The following is a 24,459-nucleotide window of genomic DNA, read 5'->3' on the forward strand; positions in this document are numbered from 1 at the left end:
TTTCATGGCGCCCATATTGATCTTAGTTTGCCTACGTACGTACCCATCAATTTGATAGTTGCTCTGAGACAGGTGTGATATGCGTAAGCACAGAAGCAGCCACGGCGGCCGCCACTGGGGCGACTGAAGGCAAGCAATCATCGTATTTTCAAGGCAATGCCGAGCTCCGGCTCTTGGCGATATCCTTCGGAGTTGCACAGCTTCGCCGAGCTTTCAAAATCAGGGCAGTCGGTTGCGACGATGCATGCAAATACGGGGCGTCTGGGGTGAGAAAGCAGAGAGGCGAAAGGAGATTGCTGCAGGAGTTAAGGCGCGTGGGGTTGCATGCATGATTGCGCAGCTGTATTATGTTCTGCAGAGCGGCTGTATTTTGGGTGAATAAAGTCGACGTTCGGATTCTTGGTGGTGGAGAAGAGGGAAGTAGCATATGTTGTACGAAGCTCCCTACCAAAAGTATCGCCCCACCGCTTTCGTATAACACCGGCAAAACTCCGTGCCCAAAATAATTTGCGTACCGTATTATGTCCCTAAAGCTTAGGCACTATAATCCCTAACAAAAATTTTCTCTAGCGGTAACTTTAGTGAATATCGTGCTAATCTTTAGTGAAATAAGCACTAAATAAATACAGTGCCAAGTATTTTTAAGGCACATTAACGCTTGTACATGTATGTACTAGCGCAGAAAAGGCGGTGGGACAATACTTTTGGTAGGGAGCTTCGTACTCCCTACATCGTAGTCAGGTCATCAGTAGTGGAGGAGTGGGTCCTAATTGTGGCGGATCACATGGGCTGCAAAGTGTACTTCGTACAGACGTTTTGCGCTGTGGTTGTGCTCCTGCTTGTTTCTGTGTCTGCTGCTGATCGGCATTGTCTGGGGAAGGCGCGCGTCCCCATGGTCCACAGGTCGTTTACCAGTAGCGCTACTAAAATCCGGTGAACATTTGACGTGCATTCCTTCTGTCTGAACGTCTTGAGGAAGGAGGGGCTCTTGCTTTTTCTACGACGTAGTGAATATTCATGGCAACAGCAGTCAGCCGGTTGACTTGCCAAGAAAGAGCATGTGACAATAGCCCAACAAACAGCGAGTGGAGGGGAGACATGGGTCTTTCGGTATTATGATGCGGTTAACGGAAGGAGCGGATGCGAAGGAGGGCAAGCCAGGAAGGAGTGTTGGGGCGAAGAGCAAGACAAAATAAAAGCCAGGAAGGTGCGCCTGGCGCGACTGGAAGCGCATTCAGCCTTGGACATTTCTGACAGCTTTTTTGGCTTTCGTTTCTGTCTCGTATGCATCAACCCAGCCGGGACTTGTCTGGAACAGGCAATTTCAAGACTCGCAAGGCAACAATTCGCTAGCTCGTACGCAAAAGTGACTGGCAGATACTTACGTACGACGTACTTCATATGTAGTGTTGAATTGCTGTCCGTAGGCTGGTTGGGCCCTGCCTTCCTGCCGTGGCCCGCTTTTTAGTCCCTCACACAGCTCTTCCTTCCTGGGCGCGCTTCATTCTGTCCCAACCAGCAGGCGCGAACGGTCCGTTTCCTCATATCTGGCGCCTGCAACCATTGCAGTCTTGCCGTGCACTCCTCATTTTTCGCTGCATTTCCCCCCCTCTTTACTCTCGTACTCTTTCTCCTTTTCTTTCTCATTTCTTCATCTCGTTTGTCTCTATTGCATTCTTTGGCATATCCCCCTTCGCATTGCTATTTTGCCTCCCATTGCCGCATTCTGCGAGGGCGTCGCGCGCTTTGCTGGCCACATGCCTGTTTAAGACAGTAGTCTCTGACCTCCTCGCGTCTTCTCGGACGTCCCTTGCGGTGTTTGTCTCGCTTTGTGGTCTCTGTGATTTCTCGATCTCTCCGCATCGCATATTAATTATAGGACTCGTCCTCATATCACGCTCTGGCACTGCTCTGGACGTTTTTCACCTCGTCCTTCGCCCCACGGACTTCGACTCCGACCTCCGTTCATACCTCGCATCAAATACCGACTAACAAAGCTGACGGCATTTCTACAGCGCCCAACGTTTGTTGCGGACCTGCTTCCTCGCGTGAACTATACGAAGTATTTATTGTTTTATACCCGCTATCTTGAACCGTACGGCTCGTTCCCGGCTCCCGCTCCCATACACCTAACCATGTCCACCAACGGCCCTCCGTTGGTCGTCCACCAACCGATCCCACGGCGACCCTTTGTCAAACCCGCCACACCTCCAGAGGATATCTACAGTAGGGATGCCTCGCGACCCGACCGGCGACAGCCGCGGCAGTACACAGAGGCTGCACAGTTTCTTGACCCGCGGCCGCCGACCGACGCCGACACCAACTTAACACCTGGTGGCAGCGAGTCCATCAGTCGTGCCCAGTCGATTATGAACCTCACGTCGTCCACGCTTTTCGGCATCTTCAGCCCGACAACACCCGGCCGCGGCAGTGTGGGAGGCGGCGCCAGCGGCATCTTTGAGTCTAGCACACCTTGGGGCACCGGCGCCGAGACACCAGCGCGTGAGCTGCTCGCGGAGGCGCCCGGAAACGATGACGAAGACGATGCAGAAGGCAAAAACACGAACGCGTCTGCTGCCGAGATTGACGAAGTGCGGAAGGCATCGCAGTCGCTCATGTTGCTGCAGCGTCAGCGGAGGCGCGGGGAGAGCTTTAGTGCCGACGCCGTACCTACCATCAAGCTGCAACCGGCGCCTCTTAGCCGCAGGAAGAGCATCCCCGAAGAGCCCGGACAGTCAACGGGGCCGTCACCGCTGTCCCATATCCTGCTTTTCCTCTCTGTTTTCGCTCGAGCGGTCTTATTGTTCACCCTCGGAATGGGTTACGGCGTTCTCGTGTCCCGTCTGCGCAGCGAGACCCATATCCCGTTTGATGACCTTGGCGAGTCTACGTCTTCGTCGGCGGATACCAGCCCTGCGACCGAGTATGTCGCCAGCTACGATTGGCGCTACCTGGTATCGTGGGGTCTGTCGGGCATTGCGCTTGGCACGCTTCTACCATGGTTCGACGGTGTCTGGGATCGGTCGTTTGGCCGCAATGGTAGAGTGTTGGGCAAGACCCGCACGGCGCCGGATACCGACTGGGCGCTCGTTGTGCGCGGCATTGGTGCCTTTGCTGGTGTTGCATTCGCCATGGTATGTAGTGTCCTATGGTCTCTCTCCCCGTCTCTTTATGCACTGCAGAACTAACATATCCACAGCGCAAACTGCCGTGGACGTCAACGATGCAGGCATCGTTGACCCTCGCTCTAGCGAACCCATTTTTGTGGTACCTCTTGGACCGGTCCAAGTCAGGCCTTCTTCTCGCTGCTGCCTTTGGCGTTGTCGGCTCCGGTGCACTCATGATTTTGAATCTTGATTGGATGCCCAATCCGGGCATGCATTCGAGTCCCTACTATGTTGGCTACGGCGCTGGTGTGGGTGGTGCTTATGGTACCTCCTCCTTCCATCAGAACGGCTCGTCAGCATCCTCTAATGACGGCAGCGGCCTTGATGCTTCTGCATCGGCTGTCACAGCCGAGACCGCTATATGGATGCTCAGCGTGCTCTTCTGCAGCAGCGTGTGCTTTGGTAACATTGGCCGTCGGTTGTTTTTGCACCCGGTCACAACTGGGCGGTGAGATGTCACTCTTGTCCGCGTTATCATACCCCAATATATCGTGCACTCTTTTCTCTTAACGCGCCCTATGACTTTATTCAAACGGTTTGGTTACGGTCTTTTGGTTTACGACCGTTGGTTTACGGAATTTGGTTCTTTCTTTTCCCCTATGTTTGCGTCCGTTTTCTTCTTTCTTTTCCTTCCTATACCAGCGCGTTTGAGATACACTCTTGCGCTCGATCCATCATTTCGTTTCCTTTCCTGCTTACAACACGACGTTCAAACCGCCGTGCAAATCGCTTGCGGTCCTTTTCCTTCTTCTTTTAATAATCATTTTCTTATCACTTTTAGTTTTTTTTTGTCGGCTTTGTTTGGTGGCTTTCTTGGAATGATACCCCGAAAATAGCCAGCATATATTTTGGGAAGCAAATGCTCGATCAACGGTTCTTACCTGCACGTATCAACAAGGTACGAGGAGCAGATATTAGTCGCATTTGAAGAGCGTTTACCAATATGGCTTAGTTCTATATGATAGTTATACGAGCGTGTTTGTTGGCATGTCCAGCAGTGTTCTTTGCAAGTATTGAACTACGTAAGCATTATGAATTGCGATCGCTGATTCTGTAATTTCCCTCTATTGTACATTTCCAACTCCGTTGATAAAAGGATTCTTTATGTGGGATATCAATCACTCCTTGTTTGCCACGGCATTCTCTGGAGCATCGTCGCCTGCATCGGCCATCGAGGCGTCCTCTTCTGCACTCGGCTCAGCTGGCTTGGCCTCGTCGGCCGCCGCGTCGTTTGTGGTCTCGCCACTTTCTTTCGGAGCGGTCTTTTTCTTATCTTCGTCGAACTCGCCTGCATCCGCCTTTGCCTCCTCCACGCCCCCCATCGTCTGGTCTGTATCCGTGGCCTCTTCTCTGCCGTAGACATAGTTTCCAAGCTGCGTCGCTGCGGCTGCCACGTCATCAACGTCTATCGTCTTTGCAAAAGTGGGCTGGCCTTCGCCTCCCAGCTTGTCGAGAACCTCCTTGGCCTCCGCTAGGGCAACCTGTAAGTCAGTGTCGGCCTCGTATGCGCCGGCCGCTTTCAGTAAGGGCTCGATAGCCTCGGTGCCGGTCGGCTTCAGGAAGACGTAGCGAGCAGCAAACGCATTTCCCTGGGCAGCATCGACGCTCTGTATGAGTTAGTACAAAATGCAGAGGAGTGCGAGGTGTTCATGACTCGGCGGGACACATACCTCGTAGTTCATGAGTACCAGGGGAATCTTGCCAGTAGCACAGGCGACGTCGATCTGCTTCCGACGAGAGCCGTACTGATGACCAGCCGACTCGCCGAAGCCGATAAACTCATCGCCGTCGAGAAGCAAGTTGAATGCCTTTGATTCGAGATGCTGGAAGTAGCTCTTGGCACCACCGACTGCAGCTGCTTCCGACTCGGTAGCAGCAGCTGGCGACGGGCGCGTCGTGTACTGGCCAACAGTGCCAAAAACACCCGGGTTCTGCTCGACCAGCGACTTGGCGACTGCTACGGCGATGTCGTCGGCGGCGGCAACAAGGACTACGGCCTGCTTGTCAGACGGCAGCTTGTCGCCGTCGACAGCATCGCCCGTCACGCCATCCGCCTCGGCGTCCAGCTCGTCTTCGTCCTCCTCGAGGAGACTGCCATCGGCCGTCTTAAAGATCAGCCGCACGTCGTTATCATTGTCGATCTTGTCAAATATCGAAAGGTTGGTCTGCCGCACAATCCGGAGCGCGCGCCACGTCTTGCTGGCCTTGCGCTCCTCGGCCAGCTGTTTCGATGCGTCGCTGTCTGGCATCTCAATCTCAAAGTCCTCGTCGGCAATCTCCCGCTCAAAGGCGTCGAGGGCCGACAATTGGGAGCGGCCCGGTTTCTTGAGCTCGGCCAGAGCCTCCTCGGGATCCTCCTCGTCCAAAAAATCAAGCGAGAAGGAGTTCATATTGCCGGTGCTGCGCCGACGGCGCTGGCCAAAAGCGCGCTGGGCGCCCTCCTCGGCGGCAACAAACTCGTCCGCGGAGATGGGGGCTCGCTCGATAGACGGACACGACTCAATCTTCCAGCGGACCCAGTTTTTGTCGCGCGCAAGTATGGTGTCGACCATTCGCAAGAAGTACGGCCCATCACTGTTGCTATTCTTAATATGATCGGTGATGTCGTGCTTCATCTTCGCGGCCCAGGCAGCATCTTCATTGCTGAGCGTCTGGTCAGAGTAAGTGACGGACTTGTTGGGTGCGTTGGTTCCTGCCAGCTTCTCCTTGGCCTTGGGCGACAGGGACAGCAAAAACTCCATGACAATGAGCGCCTGCAACAGGAAATGGCGCCGGAAGGTCAAGTCACTGGTCTGTATCGTATGTCAGTAAAGTAGCAACTTTTATGTGGCCGACGGCCGAGGTTTGACTTGCCTCCAGCTCAAACAGGTCCCGGCTCGTGAGGTACTTGGGGTTGTACGTATCGGCCAGCTCGTCCTGCTCGTCTTCAATGTCCTTCGTATCTTCCCTGGTCCCCTTGGCCTCTTTCAATTCCCTGAGCTCTCTCTCCTCCTTGTCCCGCTTGCGCTTGACGCCCCGCCGTGACTCGTCGAGCTGCCGCTGTTTGCGCGAGTTGTCCTGGCTGCTGATTTGCTGGAAAGTGGCCAAAGTGGCCTCCATGCCGGCCTTGAACTTGCTAAAGTGGTCAGGGTCGAACAGCTTCTTGGGCTGGCTGAAGCTGGTCTGCAGCGACCAGAAGACGGGGTAAAGGGCGGTAAAGTCGGTTCTGGGTTTTTGGTCGGCGGCAGGGCCAGTTGGTGTCGCTGTCGCCGCCTCGTCGACATCCATCTTCTCAGCACCGCCGTCCTCCTCGCCAGTCTTTCCTGCCGGCGTCTCAGCTTCGGCCGTGACGGGCGTCTCGTCGTATGTTGTCACATTTTCGACGTGGTACTCGCCGCGCAGGTTGACCGAGCTCTTGTCGCCCAGCGGGAAGACTTGGAAGAGGAAAATGAATACACGGCCACAAAATGGCGTGTCATCAGCACGCGATAAGCGCCGCAAAAGGTCGTTGCAGCTGCGCAGGATAACAAGCTTTGTACTGTTAAAGTACTTGGCGGTGATGCGCTCGCGGCGCGATTCAAGGTAGTCAAACACCTTGCGGCAGCCTGCTATCGTCTGGCTGTCGAGTAGCTCCTCGACGAGCCAAAACAGCAGCGGCGGGTCGCAGTCCACGTTGTCGGCGAGAATGGCCAGAATGTCAAACAAGTTCCAGACACGCACGAAGTCGGGTGAGTCGATGGACGTAGAGGCCTGGGATGTTAAGAGGCTGATACAATACACAATTGATTTTTTTTTTTTCCAAAAAGGGGACAGGTCACTCACAATGAGCTCGCCAAAGATGTCGCGCGCGGCCGTTTCAACGATCGCATATTGCCGCAGTTTTTTGCCATTCGGATCGTCGAAGCCGGCAAAGATACGCGCGACGTGGCCGTAGATGTCGTCAAAGTCCGACTTGGCCAGCGTCGGCTCGAGCAGTCGGTCCGGCTTGACGGTCTCGGCATGGTCGAGCAGCTCCTGCAGGTACGCGCCGATCGCCTCGACGGCCGGGATACCGTGGCTGTTGATCTCGAGGCCGGGCATCGTGGCCGCGAAAGGAGGGCTACGTCGCTACCGAGCGCGTCCGGAGGGATGTAAGAGAATCTGGTACTATATTTCGACGTTGTGTAAATGTTATCTGGGCGCCAGGCAATCGTGGTCGGCTTGCTGGCGTGCGTGGGCGGTGGCTGTCAGCGTTGATGTTAGATTGTCGAGAAGTTAAAGCAGATTGAAGTGGATCTTCGGAGTACTGTAGTGCAAACACTCCAGAGCTGCTTGAGCTAGCCGTTAGCACCTGCCTATCTGTGTGGTTTGAAGTACGACGAGGCTGGCCAATCAGGACGCCCCATTTCAATTTTCTAGCGCGTTTGAGCCACTTCCCGCCGGACCTCTGCAATGCGACGTAACGCGGCTGCTAGGGAAGGTGCGACCGGTCTCTTTCATTGTCAGTGGCATCTCCAAGTATACGGCAGATCAGAGGGCGAAAAAACCGCCCAAAACGACGACACAACACAACACTCTGGCTACAGACAGTCCGGCAGACGGCACAACAGACCACACGTCGCGCCCACGATCGAACGCGCCCTGTGCAGACACCGCACACGACGTGACACAGGCGGCGTTGCAGCCGCACACCGCGACACGCTTCGATCGACGATCCGAGCACGAGTCCTTCTTCAAGGACCAGTCATGCCTCCGGCCAAGAAGCTTCGGAGCGGCGCGGCCTCCAAGGCCAAGGCCGGTAGCAAAGCGACAGCACCGCTAGCAACCGCGGTGCCCGACGGCGAGTCGGCATTTGCGCGGTTGGCCAAGCTGCACTGGCTCAAGGGCGGCAAATTGCCGGCCAAGGTCAAGGTCAAAAACGACGTGATCAAGGACGGCCTCTGGGCCCCTCTTGAGAAGGATGGCTTTCCGTTCCGTGCACTGTTATCACTAGAGACGCTGCAGACATTGGAGGGGTAGGTCACCATTCGCGGCGTGGTGTACGGGAGTACGGCTGGAAGGGACGCGGCAAAGAGGACAAGTCAAGACGACGATGCTAACTACTCCTTTCCAGATACTTGTGGCCTGGCTACACCGAGGACGCCTCCGACCAGCACGTCCTGCTGATAGTGCTCATCACCAACGCCAAGAAGCGTGAACACCTCGACACATGGGGCGTCTTTACGGACCGCCCGCTGGACTTTGCGTCGTTTTTCCGGCGAACGCTTACTATGAGCCTCGACACGAGCCTCTCGCTCGCCATCCGCTCGCAAATTCTGTACTTTGTGATCCATGCCTTCCAGAGCCTCGACTGCGCCATTGTCCGTAAAGAGTGCGCGCCTCTCGTGTCCATCTCAACGTGGCACAACATTTCCAATGACGCACGCCGCGAAGAGCTGCTCGACCAGACGAACCACCTGCGCAAGGCTTGGCGTGCAGCCGCCAAACGGTTTGACGCTGGCGACGCGGCCACCCAGGCCCGGCTGCGCTTCGACCGTTCGTGGCTGTACTCACTCGTGCTCGACTTCATCGGCGTGCTGTTTGACGAGGCGGGTGCGCAAGACGCCGTGCGCTACTGCGAGCGCTTTGTCGAGTTTTTGTCGGATCTGCAGAGCCAGCTACCCACGCGTCGCTACGTCAATGCGCTCCTACAGGACTTGCATGTGCTGCCTGCGCTCGCCGTGTCTCCCGTCGTCCACGACGAGGCAAATGGTCTCTTGCGCGACATGGCATCGCTGCTCACCCATTACACTTACTTTAGCGTCGACGACCAGACGGGCGCGCAGCTCAGCGAGACCGAGGCGTACGACAAGCACTGCGGGCGCCTTGCAGCCCTGCAGCGCGTCGCGCTCAAGCACTTCAAGGACAAGCTGACCGTGCTGGCGCTTTCCAACTACGGCTCCATCGATAAGCGCGACGAGCTGGCGGGGCTGCTGGCGTCGCTGACCGACAATGAGATTGTGCAGCTTGCAGACCTACTGCACTTGCGCACCGCGTACCCGCCTTCGTGCAAGGTGCAGATCGGGCGTACGTTCTTGGTAGAGGCGCTGCTCGGCACGTTTGAGAAGCGCCCGACGTTCCAGGACGAGGCACGCAACCTGTCCATTTTGCCGACCGAACAGACCCTCTTCGACACGGGCCTGACGCGGTCCGACAGCTACGACGGGTCGCGACCGCTTGCACTGCCCAAGCTCAACCTGCAGTACCTGTCGGTGGGCGACTTCCTTTGGCGCTCGCTCGTTCTCTACCGGTGCGAGTCCTTTTATAGCATTCGCCAAGATATCGAGGCAGCGTTGTTACGGGTCGAGTCTCTGCCAGGAAACGCGGGCGAGACACGTTTCACACGCATCGGCAAGATGGTCATGCCCGTTCAGAAGTTATCGTTAGTTGTCTTGTCATATCCTCCTGTTTCCTTTTACTAATCCTTACTAACATATCTTCAGAATTGCACAAGTTGTACCGCCACTCGTGGGTGACGACAAGCCATCGCTGGTCAAGGCCGAGATTGCCATCGACTTCCGGGGCGTCAAGGACTTTATGCGACGCGAGTGGGAGGCGCTGCGGCCGGACGACACTGTCTTCTTGATCGCCGTAAACACCAACCAGGCTAGGAATGCGGCTATGACTAACAATCGTAACGGCGCTGCACTGACTGCGCAACAACTCGGAATCACGTCCATTCGCACAGCCGAGGTCATGTATCCGATGGAGTCTGAAAACACCCGTGGCCAGGGCTTCCAGCGCCGCGGACGAGGCGGGCGCGGCGGGAGTGGAGGCGGCGGCGGTCGTGCTGGATATGGGCATCGCAGTTTCGTCAGGAAGCTGCAGGTGCGCCTCGACGCCGCTTCGTTTGTAGAGGACACGAGCCAGTCGTCGGACGGCGCACCCGATGTGTATGACAGCTTCAACCTGATTATCCGGAGGCACGGGCGCGAGAACAACTTCAAGCCCGTGCTCGACTCGATCCGCAGTCTCGTGCTGTCCGACGTGCCACTGGCGCCCTGGCTGCACGAGGTGTTCCTGGGCTACGGCGACCCGGCTGCCGCAACCTACAAGCACCTGCCAAACCGGATCAAGAAGGTCGACTTCCGCGACACGTTCCTCAACTGGCATCACCTGATTGAAAGCTTGCCGGGCAAGACAGTCGAGCCGAGCGACGATGTGACTGGCAGTTTTGGCCCGCCGTACGTGCTGGGCCTGGCCGACAAGCCACCAGCCGCCGAGGTGCTGGCGCCCGCCAAACCCCCGTCCAAGAAGCGGCGGCGCGACGCCGAACCAGCGTTGATTGCTGACGTGGAAATGCTCAAGGTGTCAACGTACACGCCGCCCAACAATGGGCCGTACCCCGTCGATGCGCCCAAGCTCAACTCGGTGCGGTTCACGCCAGCACAGACCGAGGCCATCATGTCGGGCGTGCAGCCCGGGCTGACAGTGATTGTCGGTCCGCCTGGCACGGGCAAGACAGATGTGGCCACGCAGATCATCAACACCCTCTACCACAACTTCCCCGAGCAGCGCACACTGCTGGTTGCACACAGCAATCAGGCACTGAACCAGCTGTTTGCCAAAATCGCGGCCCTCGACATTGACCAGCGGCACCTGCTACGGCTTGGTCACGGTGAAGAGGAGCTAAGCATTGAGGGCGCCAGCTTCAGCAAGTACGGCCGTGTCGAGATGTTTTTGGAGAACCGCAACCAGTACTTACAGGAAGTGACGCGGCTGGCGGCAAGCATTGGTGCGCCGGGCGCGCATGGCAACTCGGCCGAGACGGCTGGCTACTTCAACGCGGTGTACATTGAGCCGGCATGGTCCAAATTCAACGACGTGGCCGTGCACACAGACGGCGCGTCGGCGGCCGACATTGTGCAGGCATTCCCGTTCCACAACTACTTTGCGGATGCGCCGCAACCGCTGTTCCCCGAGGACGCCGACCGCGATGCCGTACTGGACATCGCCAACGGCTGCTATCGGCACATTTCCAAGGTATTTACGGAGCTGGCGGACGTGCAGCCGTTTGAGATTTTGCGACGCGACCGTGATAAGGCCAACTACCTTCTCACCAAGGAAGCGCGCATTGTGGCGATGACGTCGACGCACGCGGCGATGCGGCGTGGGGAGATTGCGGCACTCGGGTTCCATTACGACAACGTCGTGGTGGAGGAGGCGGCGCAGATCACAGAAATTGAGGACTTTATCCCCTTGGCGCTGCAAAAGGTCAATGCGACGTCCGGCGAAGTGCCGCTGCAGCGCGTGGTGCTGTGCGGCGACCATCTCCAGAACTCGCCCATCGTGCAGAACCTGGCCTTCCGGCACTATGCTAACCTCGAGCAGTCGCTGTTCTCGCGGCTCGTGCGCCTCGGCGTGCCCACAATTAACCTGGACCAGCAGGGCCGCGCGCGCCCGTCGATTGCCGACCTGTACCGGTGGCGCTACCCGGGGCTCGTGGACCTGCCGCACGTGCAGACGGAACCAGCCTTTTTAACGGCCAACGCGGGCTTCCGCTACGACTACCAGTTTATCAACGTGCCCGACTACCGCGGGCGCGGCGAGTCGGAGCCGTCGCCGCACTTTATCCAGAATCTGGGCGAGGCCGAGTACGCGGTGGCGCTGTTCCAGTACATGCGACTGCTGGGCTACCCGGCCAGCAAGATCACGATTTTGACGACGTATGCCGGCCAGCGGGCGCTGATTCGCGACGTGCTCGAGTTCCGGTGCCGCAAGAGCCCCATTTTCGGCCTGCCCAAGATTCTGACTACGGTCGACCGCTACCAAGGCGAGCAGAACGATTGTACGTAACGCCAGGCTCACTCCAGGGCCCTGCGGTGCCCTTTTATTTACCTGTGTATTTTATTTTATGTTTTAGCCCGATCACTACTAACATTTCAGACATCATCTTGTCCCTCACCCGTACATCCCGCGTGGGCTACCTGCGCGACATCCGCCGCCTGTCTGTGGCGCTGTCGCGTGCGCGCCTGGGTCTGTACATTCTCGGCCGCCGCGAGGTCTTTGAGACCTGCCCCGAATTGCGCGAGGCGTTCCAGATCCTGCTGCAGCGACCCGACAAGCTTGCGCTTGTCACGGGCGAGCTTTGGCCGTCGAAGCGCGTCATTGCCGACGAGAACAAAGCAGCTGCCGGCGGTACGCTGGCCAACGAGGTCACCATGGAAGGACTAGAGCACCTAGGGCAGTACGTCTTTGAGATGACCCAGACGAGGTTGCAGCAGATGCAGGCGGAAGCAGCAAAGACGGCGGCGGCAAATTCTACAGACGGCGATGCGCACGGCCAGGACCCTGAAGGACTTGACGTGCTGCCAGCGCCAGCCCGGGAGGACGACGGCGAGGATATTGTGGCGCTGCCCGGTAGAGACGACGACGACGACGACGATCCCCGCGGTGAAGAAGCCGGCGATGACGACGGGCCGGATCCAGCGCATGGACATGACAAGAACTGAGGGGGGGCCCCGGGGGGATGGAGGAGTTGGGAGTTGTCGTATATAGAAACAGAGTGAGCGAGGCGAGCAGAACTAATTTACTGTCCAACATTATGGTCATTTTTTTTTTCCTTTTTTTTGTTTTGACAAAATTTGTCTTTATTTCTTTACGTCTCTCACTCGTGAGCTGCGTACTCGGAGAGGTTCCGAATAGAGTAATTCACCTCGGCAGCCGCTTGACTGCAGAATGCAGCATTCACGAAATGCGTCACCGATTTAATACGACGGGGGAAGTGTCTGCAGGCCGCTTGCATATTCGCCCTAGCAAAAGCAAACATGACAGAGGACGCCCATAGGGGCAATGTTGTGCTGCGCACAAACTTTTGCTATAAAAAACCCTCTGCAGAAAGGAACAAAAAATAATACCAGAAGAACGAGAAGCTGAAGACGATGCAGCCACCAACGAGCCACACACTTTGTTGCTATACCTACCATTTTTTTCCGAAGTGTTACAATAGCAAGCGATAGCAAGTACGCTGTTTTCGTTCTTCTGTGGCGATTTGGCAAACCAACAGGGTTACAATAAATACAGTAAAAGGGCCGGAAAAGGAAAATGAGAAAAATGAATGCTACCAAACGAACCAACAGTTGCGAAAATACCATTGCTTAGGCAGCAAATGACATTGAACGTCTCGATACGGAGTAATACGGCAAGAATTGCACACAGCATACAGAAAGAGGACGAAGAGTCATGCCGGCTCTACAGCAATACGATTATCTTTTTTTTTGTCTTGTTTACACAGGCCCGGCTCTTCTACCCGCTTTTCTGCCCACACCACACAGTCAATTTATTCCTGCAAACAAACAGAGGTGTTGTCGTAATTAAAAAAGGGAAGAAACCCGGCGAGAAGGAAAGCGGAAGACTACGTGTGTATGTGGGATGAAGCACCGGCTAGAGAATGAGAGAACATTACAAAACAAGAGAGACAAAAATCTAAAGGTGGCTGGAGATTATGGATCTATTGCATCGACGGGACAATGTCCTGGTACTCCGTATTGAATAATTATTGAATCAGCCGCTCCGTTGAGAGAGTCGACAGCCAGCTGTGTCTGGTTCCCCGGATCGACCCCAGCCAAACACAACATGGCAGAGTATAGCCGGAGTGATATTGCATTTAAAACAGAGACGTACGGAGTACCTTTGTTATTTACGTTGTAACTCTGCCATTTGACAGGTGGCTGGCAAGGGAGACGAAAGAGATGAACCAGAAAGCAAACAAGGAACGCGACGCCAAAAAGAAGGATGAAAAAAAAAATTGAAAAAAAGACCAGTACCAATTTGTAGACCATCCCTGCGCCCAAGTCCAGGATGCACAGATGCGATGCATGCACTGCAAGTCAGGAACGCACCGGCGACCGAACCGAGGGAGACTGCCACCCATGATCATACCCAGGGTAAAACACGCAATATCAGACGAACAACATCGAGCCATGAAATCAAGACATGTCAACACATATCAAGACGGGGTGAGACAGTAGGAGATGGTCGAATCTGCGCTGGTCTGTCCCGACAGATGCAATGTCCTGCAGAAGGTACAAGGCACTGGCAGCCGTTTCAAGGGGCGAGATGGGGACCCCAAATAAACGAGGATGAAGGAATTGAAAGAGAAAAGAATAAAATAAAATAAAATGAAATACATAAAACGAAGATAAAAAGAAACTCGGTAACACGGCTATTTTTACTCTTTTAAATCTCCTGTTGTCCACTGAACAGGCTCATCCGTCACCGAAACAAAGGCAGACATGGGACGAACAACCCGTTGTTTGAGCGGCGCATGGTGGAATTAATTCATACACACAAAAAAAAAAAGAATAGAAAAGAAGCCGAATTGTTGCCCAGCGCGCTGTAATTAAAAGTGGTGCGACAGGTCATAAAAGTGGCCTAAACTGCCCTGGAAGAGTCCCCTGCAAGGTTCAGCACTCGGTTAAAGTGGCCTAAATGTGGGCATATTAGCAACGCCCGGAAGGCACACGCGCCACAAACAGGCGCCAGTATCCCCAGACACGAGACACCGAGAAAAGACGAGGCCTTGACATTTTGATACCCAAACGACGAGCCATATGTCGCCTCTCAACTCGGTCTGTCCATTTTAAGATGGAGTCGTAAGAGGACGCGAGAGTACTCCGTACACTCGTTGTGCAGACTGGGTTTTTGCGGGGGGGAAAAAAAATCGACATATCGCAGACGGAACCGCTCTTTCCATTTCGTGTCGCGTTTTCGTCCCACCCGTCGCACTTTCTTCACCCGGCGCACTGACAGGCCTGCACAGTTACAGCGCAGGGGCCCGCCCCCAAGGCATCTCGACGCGCCTCGTCCGGCAGCCCAAACCCAAAACGCGGTTGGCCCCTGTCCGCCTAGCAACCTGGCCCTTTCTGTTCCCTGCTCGTTTCCACACTTTCCTCCTATGCACCCACTGCCATTTTCGCCTTGCTCGTCGCTCTTTCCCTGCTTTTGTTCTTCTCTTCTTCCATTGATCCTTCTCTTGCGTCTGCGGCCGCTGGGCAGTTGCCTCTTCGGTCGTCCTTCGGAATGCACCGCTACTGCACGCTTAAGTGCATGCTGCATTCCTCTGTATCTGTCCCTTGTAAACCGGGATCGTCCCATTTCTCCCATTTCTAATCCATACAGTTTGCTTTCCGCCGCTTCTTGTCTCCTCTCCAGCGTCATGGTAACTCCACCTCTGTCGTGCAGCGTCTGCCTTGTCAAGACCAGCGTCACTCCTCCACAGCGGACATGCATCATGCAAACATGGCCTGCGCACGCTAGATGTTGGCTGCATCACGTCAGAGTTAGTCATGGTCTCGTCCAGAGTAACGGGATGGACACATTGTGTAAGTCGAACGTATGTACGTCGTTCGCTGTCAACCTGTCGGGTTGGTCGGTGGTGAACATCGATGCAGTGTGCCGCGTTTTATCTTGGTCATTCATGGCTATGACGCAGACACAGGAGCTTGTGCGTGTGCTGTTGCCTACAAACGCGGACTTGAACCTCCCAATCTCCAATCTCCATTGAGACTCGTATCTGCCAGTCCTCTAGTCCTCTGGCTTGGTCTGTGGCTGTTCTTCTCTTACAAGAAAGCTCTTGACTAGCGCGGGTTGCAAATCGCACAAACCGATTACCACCTCTCTGAGCTCTGGCTGACTGGTCCGCCCCGAGACAGCTGTTCCCTCTATGACATACTTCGTACAGCGTTAAATTGTAGTCGCGTCACAAAAGGGCCATTCACTTTGTTTTTTCCACCTTCGTTTGCGCCTCGTCGCATTTCTCACATATGCAACTTACAGAGCACGGCGGAGGCCGAGGCTGCAGCTGAAGACACATCGTAGGCTGAAGAGCGATGCTGTGCTGCACTGCGGCCCTGACGAAGAAAGTGAATGATCGAAGCAGTCAGTGAGAGCAGTATATGCTGCTACTGAGAATGGCTGCTTGAATTGACAAACTACACAAAATGTACGAGATTCTCTGATATGCTTGTATCCGCTGGAGGCTACTGCGTAGCACAGTAATAATTGGACGTATTACAGCGCTCGAAAATAGCATTTGCGAATAAGGGAGCCAGGGCCGCACTCGGTATCTCCTTCCTACTAATGTGCGGGTGGAGTGACTTGTTATGTCCGTTCGCGTCCGTCCTTCCTTTCTTGGGCGAACCTAATCGCTTCATGTACACGAGGATTTGCATGGCCCGTGCCCCCATGTGCGCGAGGGACAAAAAATTGGGCATGGGGGGAAGGGGCCTAAAAAATACCTAAATAATCCCCCAAGAATTTAAAAAATAAAAAATAAAAAATTGGACGCCCTGCCAGGTCTGCTGTGTTTGCGCGCTGGCGCGACCCAGCACTATTACCACTCGCCCACCACCTGGACTCGCACCTTCTCCCTCCCCGTCCAGCGATTTTTTGGGTGGAGAACGGGCCACTCGCCTCCCGCCTTCCTCCAAAAAAAATTTGTCCCTTCCCTTTTCTCCTTCTCGTGCCTTCGCCCCTTCTTCGTTTTTTCTTCCCCCTTTCACGACCTCAAGTGAATCCATCACAACTTTATTCCCTCCCCCCCGAGAAGAAACATTATCACAGAACGCAGCTTCGCGCATCTGTGGTATTTTCTTTTCTTTCCCCCAGTCCCTCATTTTCACCTCTTACCCTTTTTTTGCGTTTCTCTTGCGTCCGTTTGTGTACGGGGGCAACGGAAATCCAGCAAAAAAAAACAAAGAGGCCTATTTTGGGATTCTTGAATTTGCGTGGAGGCGCAAATCTTCTTTTCTAGTTTTCGTCATCGACCAGCGCGACGTCCTCGTCTCGTCTTGTTTCTCGTTTCCTTTCGACAGGAAGACAGAACAGCGAACCGACGCCCCGTTCCTCGCCACCGACCTTTTTTTTCGTCGCCGCGACTTTCGTTCATTCTCTGCGCCCCAACCGCGAACTTAATTTTCCGTCACTCTCGACATCCATTCCCTCGACGGTCGAGACACCGCGAAAAGCAACGAGAAGCCCATCCTCTCGCGCTCGCTCGACGTGAACGACTCGGCTCCTTCATCGCACGATCGGCTTCCATCACAAACAATAGCTGAACAGGTACTGGAAGACGCTTGATTGCTTGTTCTTCCTATTTCTGCTTCTTCTTGGTTCTTTGTGTCTGTCTCTTTCGCTCTCGCTCTCGAAACCGCCTTCTCGTCTTGTTCCCCCCAAGTCGTTTCTTTCTCCTTATGACTTCCCCTGCTACCACGCAGAACGTTTCGGCGAACTCCAACGCGACGTCTTCCTCGGCATCCTACGCTTCTGCAGCTGGTGCTTCTGGCAAGGCCGCTGCGACGCCGGTGATTGCGACGGGCTCTTCTTCCCCCGTCGTAGTCGGCTCCTCTTCTCTTCCCACGAACGCGAGCACCAGCAATGCTCGTCCTGCTTCCGTGTCGCCACTAAATGGTAGCGCCGGCAGCAGCAACACACCCACTGCAACTAACGCAAACATGAGCGGAAACGCCGCGCCTTCCCAGGGCGCACCTGCCACTGCCAACGGCAGCAGCAGCAGCAACAACGGCAAGCCGATCACCCCGGCCGTCCCCGCCGTTCTGAACGGCAGCTCTGCCGCCGAACACGCTCGCAAGAGCTCTGTCACCATCAGTGCTACCGGCCCAAGCAGCTTCATTGCTAACGGCGGCTCGTCCGGTGCCGGCGCCAAGGCACCTATCCCCAAGTTTGGCTACGACGAGTCGCCTGCCATTGCGCACTCCACGCCCTCGCAGCCCATTGCCGGCAGCAACCAGCAGATACCCTCCCCGGCCCAGTCGCCCATTCCTATCCCCCAGCCTTCTGCCAGTGGTGGCAGACCCCCATCAGTCATCTCTCAAGATGGTGCTAGCATGAAGTTTGGAAGCTTTGGCGGTGACGGCGACGTATGTAGATTCTGCCCTCGTTTTGTGATGGCTGGGGGCATTATGACTTTTGACCACGCAGACTGACTTTTTTTTTTAAACTCAGCGCCATTTGAAACACGGCAACTTTTCGAACGTCCCCGGTAGCAACCTGCCAGTGGGCAGCCCTTCCGCGCACTACCGCCGCGGCTCGACACACTCGGTCCAGAGCGATATGGGCAACCACGCCGGCAACCACCCGGCCCATGGTAACCACAACAACCACGGTCACCATGGTGGTCCCGGCACCAACCGCGGCGGTTTCCAGCCCGGTGGTGGCCGTGGCGGCCGTGGCTACAACGGCAGCACCCACTACAACAACCAGGCCATGCCCTTCCAGCCCGGCGCGGGCCCCTATCCTCGTGGTCCCTCCGGCGGTGGCCGTGGCGGTATGGCGCCCCAGTTCCAACCACGTGGCGGCATGCACCCCAACTTTGGCCCCAACTCGCCCCAGACCGCAGCCGCTCGCGTCAGCCCCGCTATCCCCCCGGCCGTGCCCAACAACGGCACTCCCCAGATGCAGAACGCCATCCCCGTTCCCGGTGGCTCGCCCTACATGCAGATGCAATACGCTAACACTACGGGTTTCCCGCCCCACTCCAACGTAAATACCGTCCCCTTTCCCCATCATTTTAAATCCAGCCAGCAAGAAGGCAGTGATCAGCAAGGCCAGAACCAGCCGACATACAGAGGTGGAGTCTACAGAAAGAAAGGCGCGCGCGGTGGAGGATTTGGAAGTGAAAGAGGTGGATTTGGAGGGGGCGACAGACGTGGTGACAGACATAATGGTGGTGGAGGTGACAGACACTTCTCCTACCAACCCCGCGCCTTTGATTCTGCGTCCAAGTGTTCAGACTCGCAAAAGCAACAGCAACAGCAGCCGCCGCAGCAGCCGCCGCTGTCGCTTCAACAGCGTCAGCATCAGCAGCAGCAGCAGCAACAGCAGCAGCAACCTCACAAGAAAGAGCATGAGCAACAGCAGCAACAACAGGAATTTAAGAAAGGCAAACCTCGTCGCTACAGCAAGCGTTGGCCGGACGCGGAGCAGCCGAAGGAGCCGCCCATGGAACCCAAGTACTCGTACCGGTTCGCCGCGGCTCCCTTTGTGAGCGCTTTGCATCCCGCAATAGTGACTGAGCAGCAGGGACCAGTGCCCCCGCATTTACCGCCTCCTCGGCGCCATCTTGCCGCCGCTGCCGCCGCCGCCATCAATAACAGCAGCGGCGGCGACAAGAGCTTCAACAGCCTCAACAGCGTCAACGGCATCAGACGCCCCATTGTGAACGACTTGTCGCCTGCCAGTGGCAACTATGAACGCCTGCTAACTACAAAGCAACAGAACTACCCGCCGTACCAGCAACCTGGTCCGCATCAACAGCCGCACCTGCACCAACAGCAGCATGGCCCCAACGGCTCGCCGTATATGGGCTACCCAGGGTATGCCCAGGTAAACCCCTACGTAGGCAACTTTAACCAGCAACCGGGCAACGCGTACAACATGCCGTATATGGGAGGCCAGCAGCAGTTTAACGTGCCTGGTGGCGCCCCGTCTATGTCGCGTACCTCGTCCCAGGCTGCCTCGGAGCGCCCCAACTCGAGCACAGGCCAGGTTCAGACCCCTGTCTCCACGCATGCCGCGCTGGCTGTTCCCGGCGCCCCTGGCAGTGCCCAAAAGACCCCGGCTGGCGCTGCCGGTGCTCAGTTTGTGAAGCCCAAGAAGAACGCCATTGTCATCAAGAATCCCCAGGGCGAGACCCTCGACTTCAACAAGATGGCCCCAGCTTCGCCCGGCCCCAACACCCCGGCTGTGTCGCGCACGCCCCCTGTGCCCGTGTCTGCCACGCCGCCACCGCAGTCCAAACCTGCCACACCTGCTGCTACGCACACGAGAACCGAGAGCGCCTCGGTTGGCAAGTCAGCCGAGCAGCTCCGCAACGAGTTCAAGGAGCAGGTCCGTAAGACGGCCGGCACTCCGACCGAGGCGGACAGCAAGGCTAAGGCTGCCGAGCCTGCCAAGGCTGAGGAGAAGAAGTCCGAGCCTGTCATTGTCTCGTCGACCCCTGCTGTTGTTTCTACTCCTGCCCCTGCCAAGGCGGAGGAGAAGACCACGACCGCACCTGTCGAGAAGGCCGCCGAGGCCGCCAAGACTGCCGAGGTCAAGGAGCCCACCAAGGAGCCCGCTACAGAGCCCGCCAAGGCTGATGCTGCACCCGCCACCCCTGCTGAGGACGAAGAGGACGAGATGGAGCGGATGATCCGTGAGATGGAGGAGGCCGAGGCTAAGCGTGAGGCCGAAGCTGCTGCTTACGAGATCAAGAAGAAGGAGCGCGCCGCCGAGGAGAAGAGGAAGTTGGATGCGGACCGTGCTGCAAACGCTGCGGCCAACGACGAGAAGCTGCGCGAGCAGGAGCGCGAGATGGAGCGCCTCGAGGAGGAGCGTGAGCGCCAGCGGAAACAGAACGAGGCCGCTGCTGCTTCGGGTGGCAAGGTCAAGTCTGTGGCTGAGGTTTTGGCCGAGAAGATCTCTGACATCACCCTGAGTGACCGCAAGGAGTCCGCCGCTGCTTCGTCGACGGATGCCCTGACTAGCAAGCTGGGCGACCTCAAGATCACCGACCGTACTGGCCCCGCTCTGTCGCCGTCGTCGGAGACGTCTGCCGGCAAGCGCGCCAAGCCGTCGGCTCTGAACCTGGCCCCCATCAACACCAAGTCGGTGGAGCCGCCCCAGCCGAGCGCAGCGCTGCAGTCGCTGAAGACGGCTCGCTTCCTGCGCGACCCCACGGCCATCATGTACCCCAAGGGCATCCAGTCTCCCAACCCGGCGCTGAACCCGGCCGTCAACAAGAAGGGCAACTTCAAGTATGACATGGGCTTCCTGCTGCAGTTCAAGGACGTCTTTGTTGAGAAGCCGTCTCTGGACTTTGACCAGCAGGTCAAGCAGCTGATTGGCGACGGCGAGGGCGCGTCGCGCTCGGGCACGCGCACGCCGGCCGGCAGCAACGCAGGCCGCCAGAACTCGCGCACCAATGCCGCTGCCGCGTTCACCTCGACGGGCGCCATGGGATCGTTCAATTCCAAGCCTCTGCCGCCTGGCACGACCTCGGAGCAGCGGTTCGCCATGGCCAGCGGCTCCATGCCGCGCCCCGTGGGCGCCATGTCCTCGTTTGGCCGCCCCGGTGGTTTCCCGGGTCCCAGCAACATGACCCGCACACCCTCGTCGTCCATTGGCGGTGGCATGCCCAACTCGCCGCGCCAGGGCAGCCGGTCCACGCGCGGCAACAGCCGCCAGGCCGGCCACAATGCAAAGGCTGAGGCCCAGGCTGCTAAGACCATGCCTCTGACTCAAGGCATGGAGCTGAAGCCTATCTCGATTTCAGCCTCCGGCTGGAAGCCCACAAGCATCGCCAACCGGGCCCCTGGCGCGGCCGGCGCCGGCGCCTCTGCGCCTGGTGCGACCCCGACCACCATGGACCCCGACATGGTGCAGCGCAAGGTCAAGGCTGCGCTGAACAAGATGACGCCCGAGAAGTTTGACAAGATCTCGGACCAGATCCTGACGATTGCTCTGCAGTCCAAGGACGAGGAGGACGGCCGCACGCTGCGGCAGGTCATCCAGCTGACGTTTGAGAAGGCGACGGACGAGGCGCACTGGGCGCCCATGTACGCGCGTTTCTGCAAGTGCATGCTGGACCGCATGAGCCCCGAGATCCGGGATGTGACGATCAAGGACAAGAAGGGCGACGTTATCAGCGGCGGCACGCTTTTCCGCAAGTACTTGCTGAACCGGTGCCAGCAGGAGTTTGAGCGTGGCTGGAAGGTGGATCTGCCGCAGCCCAAGGAGGGCGAGTCCAAGGAGACGGCCATGCTGTCGGACGAGTACTACGAGGCGGCCGCTGCCAAGCGTCGCGGTTTGGGTCTGGTGCAGTTCATTGGCGAGCTGTACAAGCTGGGCATGTTGACGGAGCGGATTATGCACGAATGTGTCCGCAAGCTGGTGGACTACGAGACGACACCGGACGAGGCGGAGATCGAGTCGCTGTCGAAGCTGCTGCGCACGGTCGGTGCCAACCTCGACGGCACGGACAAGGGCCGCCCGATGATGGACGCGTACTTTGTTAGGATCAAGAATGTCATTGACATCCCCGACCTGCCGAGCCGTCTCAAGTTCATGCTGATGGACGTGGTCGACCTGCGCAACCGCAACTGGGTGTCGACCGAGGCCAACAAGGGCCCCAAGACGCTCGAGGAGGTGCGCCAGGACGCCGAGGCGGACGCCGCCGCCAAGGCCCTCGAGGCCGCGCGCAGCACGAGCCAGCGCGGCGCCGGTGGCCGTCCTGGCCTGGGCCGGGGCGACTCGCGCAACTTCTCGTACAACCAGCCCATCCCCAACCAGGTGGGCATGGACGACCTGCGGCGTCTCAAGGGCTCGGCGAGCCGCATCGCCAGCTCGAGCGTGACCACGCTGGGCCCTACGTCCATGTTTGCGTCCCGTAGCAACAGCGGCCGGCGGAACGTCCCTGGTGGTTCGTTCGGGCGTCCTGGCGACGACTCTGGCCCGGCCTCCCGCACCAGCACGCCCCCGACGCGCCAGGACTCCAACACTGTCTCGCACTCGAACGCTTTTGAGTAAGCTCTTTCTCCACTCCCTCTCTCCCTTTGCTGTGCCTTTTGTGGCTGCGTAAACAGACACAGATACAGATACAGATACTAACCGTCTTCGCAGAGCCCTCGCCAATGTAGACACGGAAAGCCCGGCGTCGCCTCCCTCGACTGCGGCGTCCCCTGCCCTGACCAAGTCCAGCCTCGACAAGGTCAGCAAGTAGGGTAGGCGCTTTTGTTGAGACTGGCTTGACGACCGTCGGCGGACAAGTCAAAGCCGACCAAAATACGCTCCTCTTCTATTTCGACTTTGCTTCGACTTGCTCGACGCGCTCTTTAATACGCTTTTTTTCTTTCCTTTCCGTTTTCTACATGGGTGTCATTTTTATCCTGCATTCCATCCGTCTCTGATGCATAGACCGGCGGGGGCTTCATTTGCGCTTGCGTTTTGCGTTTTGTGTTTTGTGTTTTCCCGCTTTGCGTTTCTGCCTTGTGTCTCATGTCTTGTTTCTTTTGCTGCCTTTTCTCTGTTTGCTCTGCATACAACGGGGTTCTCAAAAAGTGTGCCAAAAAGTTGCCTTTCTGCATGATACCTCCCAAAGATTTCTTATCCGTCTTTCTGATCATAGACACATCTTTTCCCCTTTTGCCTCAAAAACCGCCCACTTTGTTGTTTTGCTCTTGTCGCTCTACCGCTCTACCTCCTTTTCTGCTTCCTCCTCGTTTCTACCATACATTTGGTACCGCCCTCAAGGTAGCCGCACCTCCATGCGCTGTTTTGAGTCGTTGCCGAGGCACTGGTGGTTATTTTTCTGCTGTATTGTCTTGTATTTCTCCCACCGATTTTTCTCCCGCCGAAAGAGCCTTGTTTTTATCTGTGCAATCTTATTTTACCCGTTCCACTATCACGGCAGTGTGTGTGAGGCTGTATGCTTTTGTCTGGTGACTGCTATTTGTCCGTTTCCTGCCCCTTGTGCTGTGGACTGTCCGCTAATGTATGCTCCGTTCTGTATCCAGCGGAAGCTGAACACTACTATACGACAAAAAAAGGCTAAGGTTGTGCCATTTTGTATTCCTCGCGGTTTTCTTTTTAGATTTTTTGAGCTCGTGTTTCTCCTTGCTTTTATTGACTGTGGGACAGATGGAGACTGTCTTCATGATGCCTTGCCTGGCCATGGAGACGAACGAGGCGGCAGACAGTCAGGAAGAAAGGCCAGGCATATGTGCCGTCGGGATTACGGAAGCTGTTCGCTACACAGCGTTCGATCCTCGACCATGTTTCGTGGCCTTGCTCCGATGTCTTGCGTCTTCAAGAGGGGAGGAAAATGTCTGAAAAAGCTATTTCTTTCTTTCTTTTTTTTTTGCGGATGCATTGGGAGTCTGTTGATTGCTTTCTTTTTTTTCTTTCATTTTGCTCTCTTGTACAACCAGGCTCCGCCTCTTCGATTCTGTTTTCAAATTCGCTGTTATGCTCTCGCCTTTGTCTTTTCGCAGTTCACCAGACCAGCCAGATAACAATACACAACTGTTGCAAACACGTTATGAAGAAGGAATGCTGTGGAAGTGAATTTCATGTGGGATGGGAACGAGGGTATAGCCATGGCAGTATATTGTATTGTACCTTTTATTATGTGAAGCCCATTAACAAGAGGATAAAACCAAAAGAACATGGGCATCAGGCAAGTAAGGCCGCTGACGAGACAAAGACAGAAACAAAATCACTCGTCGCACCAAAATGTACACGAAACCGTTGCAGTCATAAGCAAAACAAGAAGGAATGAAAACGGACAGAAAAGACG

General features: G+C 56.4%; 6 protein-coding genes across 6 annotated transcripts; 3 read left to right on the forward strand and 3 right to left on the reverse strand.

The window, feature by feature from the left end:
- Window positions 1-1,643: 1,643 nt before the first annotated feature.
- On the reverse strand, window positions 1,644-1,868 carry SPSK_10546 (uncharacterized protein; the record flags this gene model as incomplete). Its single annotated transcript, XM_016736918.1, has 1 exon — window positions 1,644-1,868. The coding sequence occupies one exon, from the start codon at window positions 1,866-1,868 to the stop codon at window positions 1,644-1,646; it is 225 nt and encodes a 74-aa protein (XP_016584998.1).
- A 267-nt stretch (window positions 1,869-2,135) lies between these two features.
- SPSK_03327 (uncharacterized protein) lies at window positions 2,136-3,619 on the forward strand (the record flags this gene model as incomplete). Its single annotated transcript, XM_016730165.1, has 2 exons — window positions 2,136-3,134; window positions 3,200-3,619. The coding sequence occupies 2 exons, from the start codon at window positions 2,136-2,138 to the stop codon at window positions 3,617-3,619; spliced, it is 1,419 nt and encodes a 472-aa protein (XP_016584999.1).
- A 666-nt stretch (window positions 3,620-4,285) lies between these two features.
- SPSK_03022 (THO complex subunit 1) lies at window positions 4,286-7,226 on the reverse strand (the record flags this gene model as incomplete). The annotated part of the gene is made up of 4 exons (XM_016729866.1): window positions 4,286-4,774; window positions 4,838-5,959; window positions 5,988-6,896; window positions 6,969-7,226. The coding sequence occupies 4 exons, from the start codon at window positions 7,224-7,226 to the stop codon at window positions 4,286-4,288; spliced, it is 2,778 nt and encodes a 925-aa protein (XP_016585000.1).
- A 351-nt stretch (window positions 7,227-7,577) lies between these two features.
- Window positions 7,578-12,616, forward strand: SPSK_02928 (intron-binding protein aquarius; the record flags this gene model as incomplete). Its single annotated transcript, XM_016729776.1, has 4 exons — window positions 7,578-8,140; window positions 8,239-9,546; window positions 9,608-11,952; window positions 12,051-12,616. 4 exons carry the CDS (start codon window positions 7,578-7,580, stop codon window positions 12,614-12,616), a joined length of 4,782 nt encoding a protein of 1,593 aa, XP_016585001.1.
- A 2,110-nt stretch (window positions 12,617-14,726) lies between these two features.
- On the reverse strand, window positions 14,727-15,395 carry SPSK_10534 (uncharacterized protein; the record flags this gene model as incomplete). Its single annotated transcript, XM_016736910.1, has 1 exon — window positions 14,727-15,395. One exon carries the CDS (start codon window positions 15,393-15,395, stop codon window positions 14,727-14,729), a length of 669 nt encoding a protein of 222 aa, XP_016585002.1.
- Window positions 15,396-17,356: 1,961 nt separating this feature from the next.
- SPSK_02921 (translation initiation factor 4G) lies at window positions 17,357-22,884 on the forward strand (the record flags this gene model as incomplete). The annotated part of the gene is made up of 3 exons (XM_016729769.1): window positions 17,357-18,043; window positions 18,129-22,687; window positions 22,785-22,884. 3 exons carry the CDS (start codon window positions 17,357-17,359, stop codon window positions 22,882-22,884), a joined length of 5,346 nt encoding a protein of 1,781 aa, XP_016585003.1.
- Window positions 22,885-24,459: the final 1,575 nt, after the last annotated feature.

Source organism: Sporothrix schenckii, assembly GCF_000961545.1.
Source record: "Sporothrix schenckii 1099-18 chromosome Unknown Cont47, whole genome shotgun sequence".
Taxonomy (NCBI): domain Eukaryota; kingdom Fungi; phylum Ascomycota; class Sordariomycetes; order Ophiostomatales; family Ophiostomataceae; genus Sporothrix; species Sporothrix schenckii.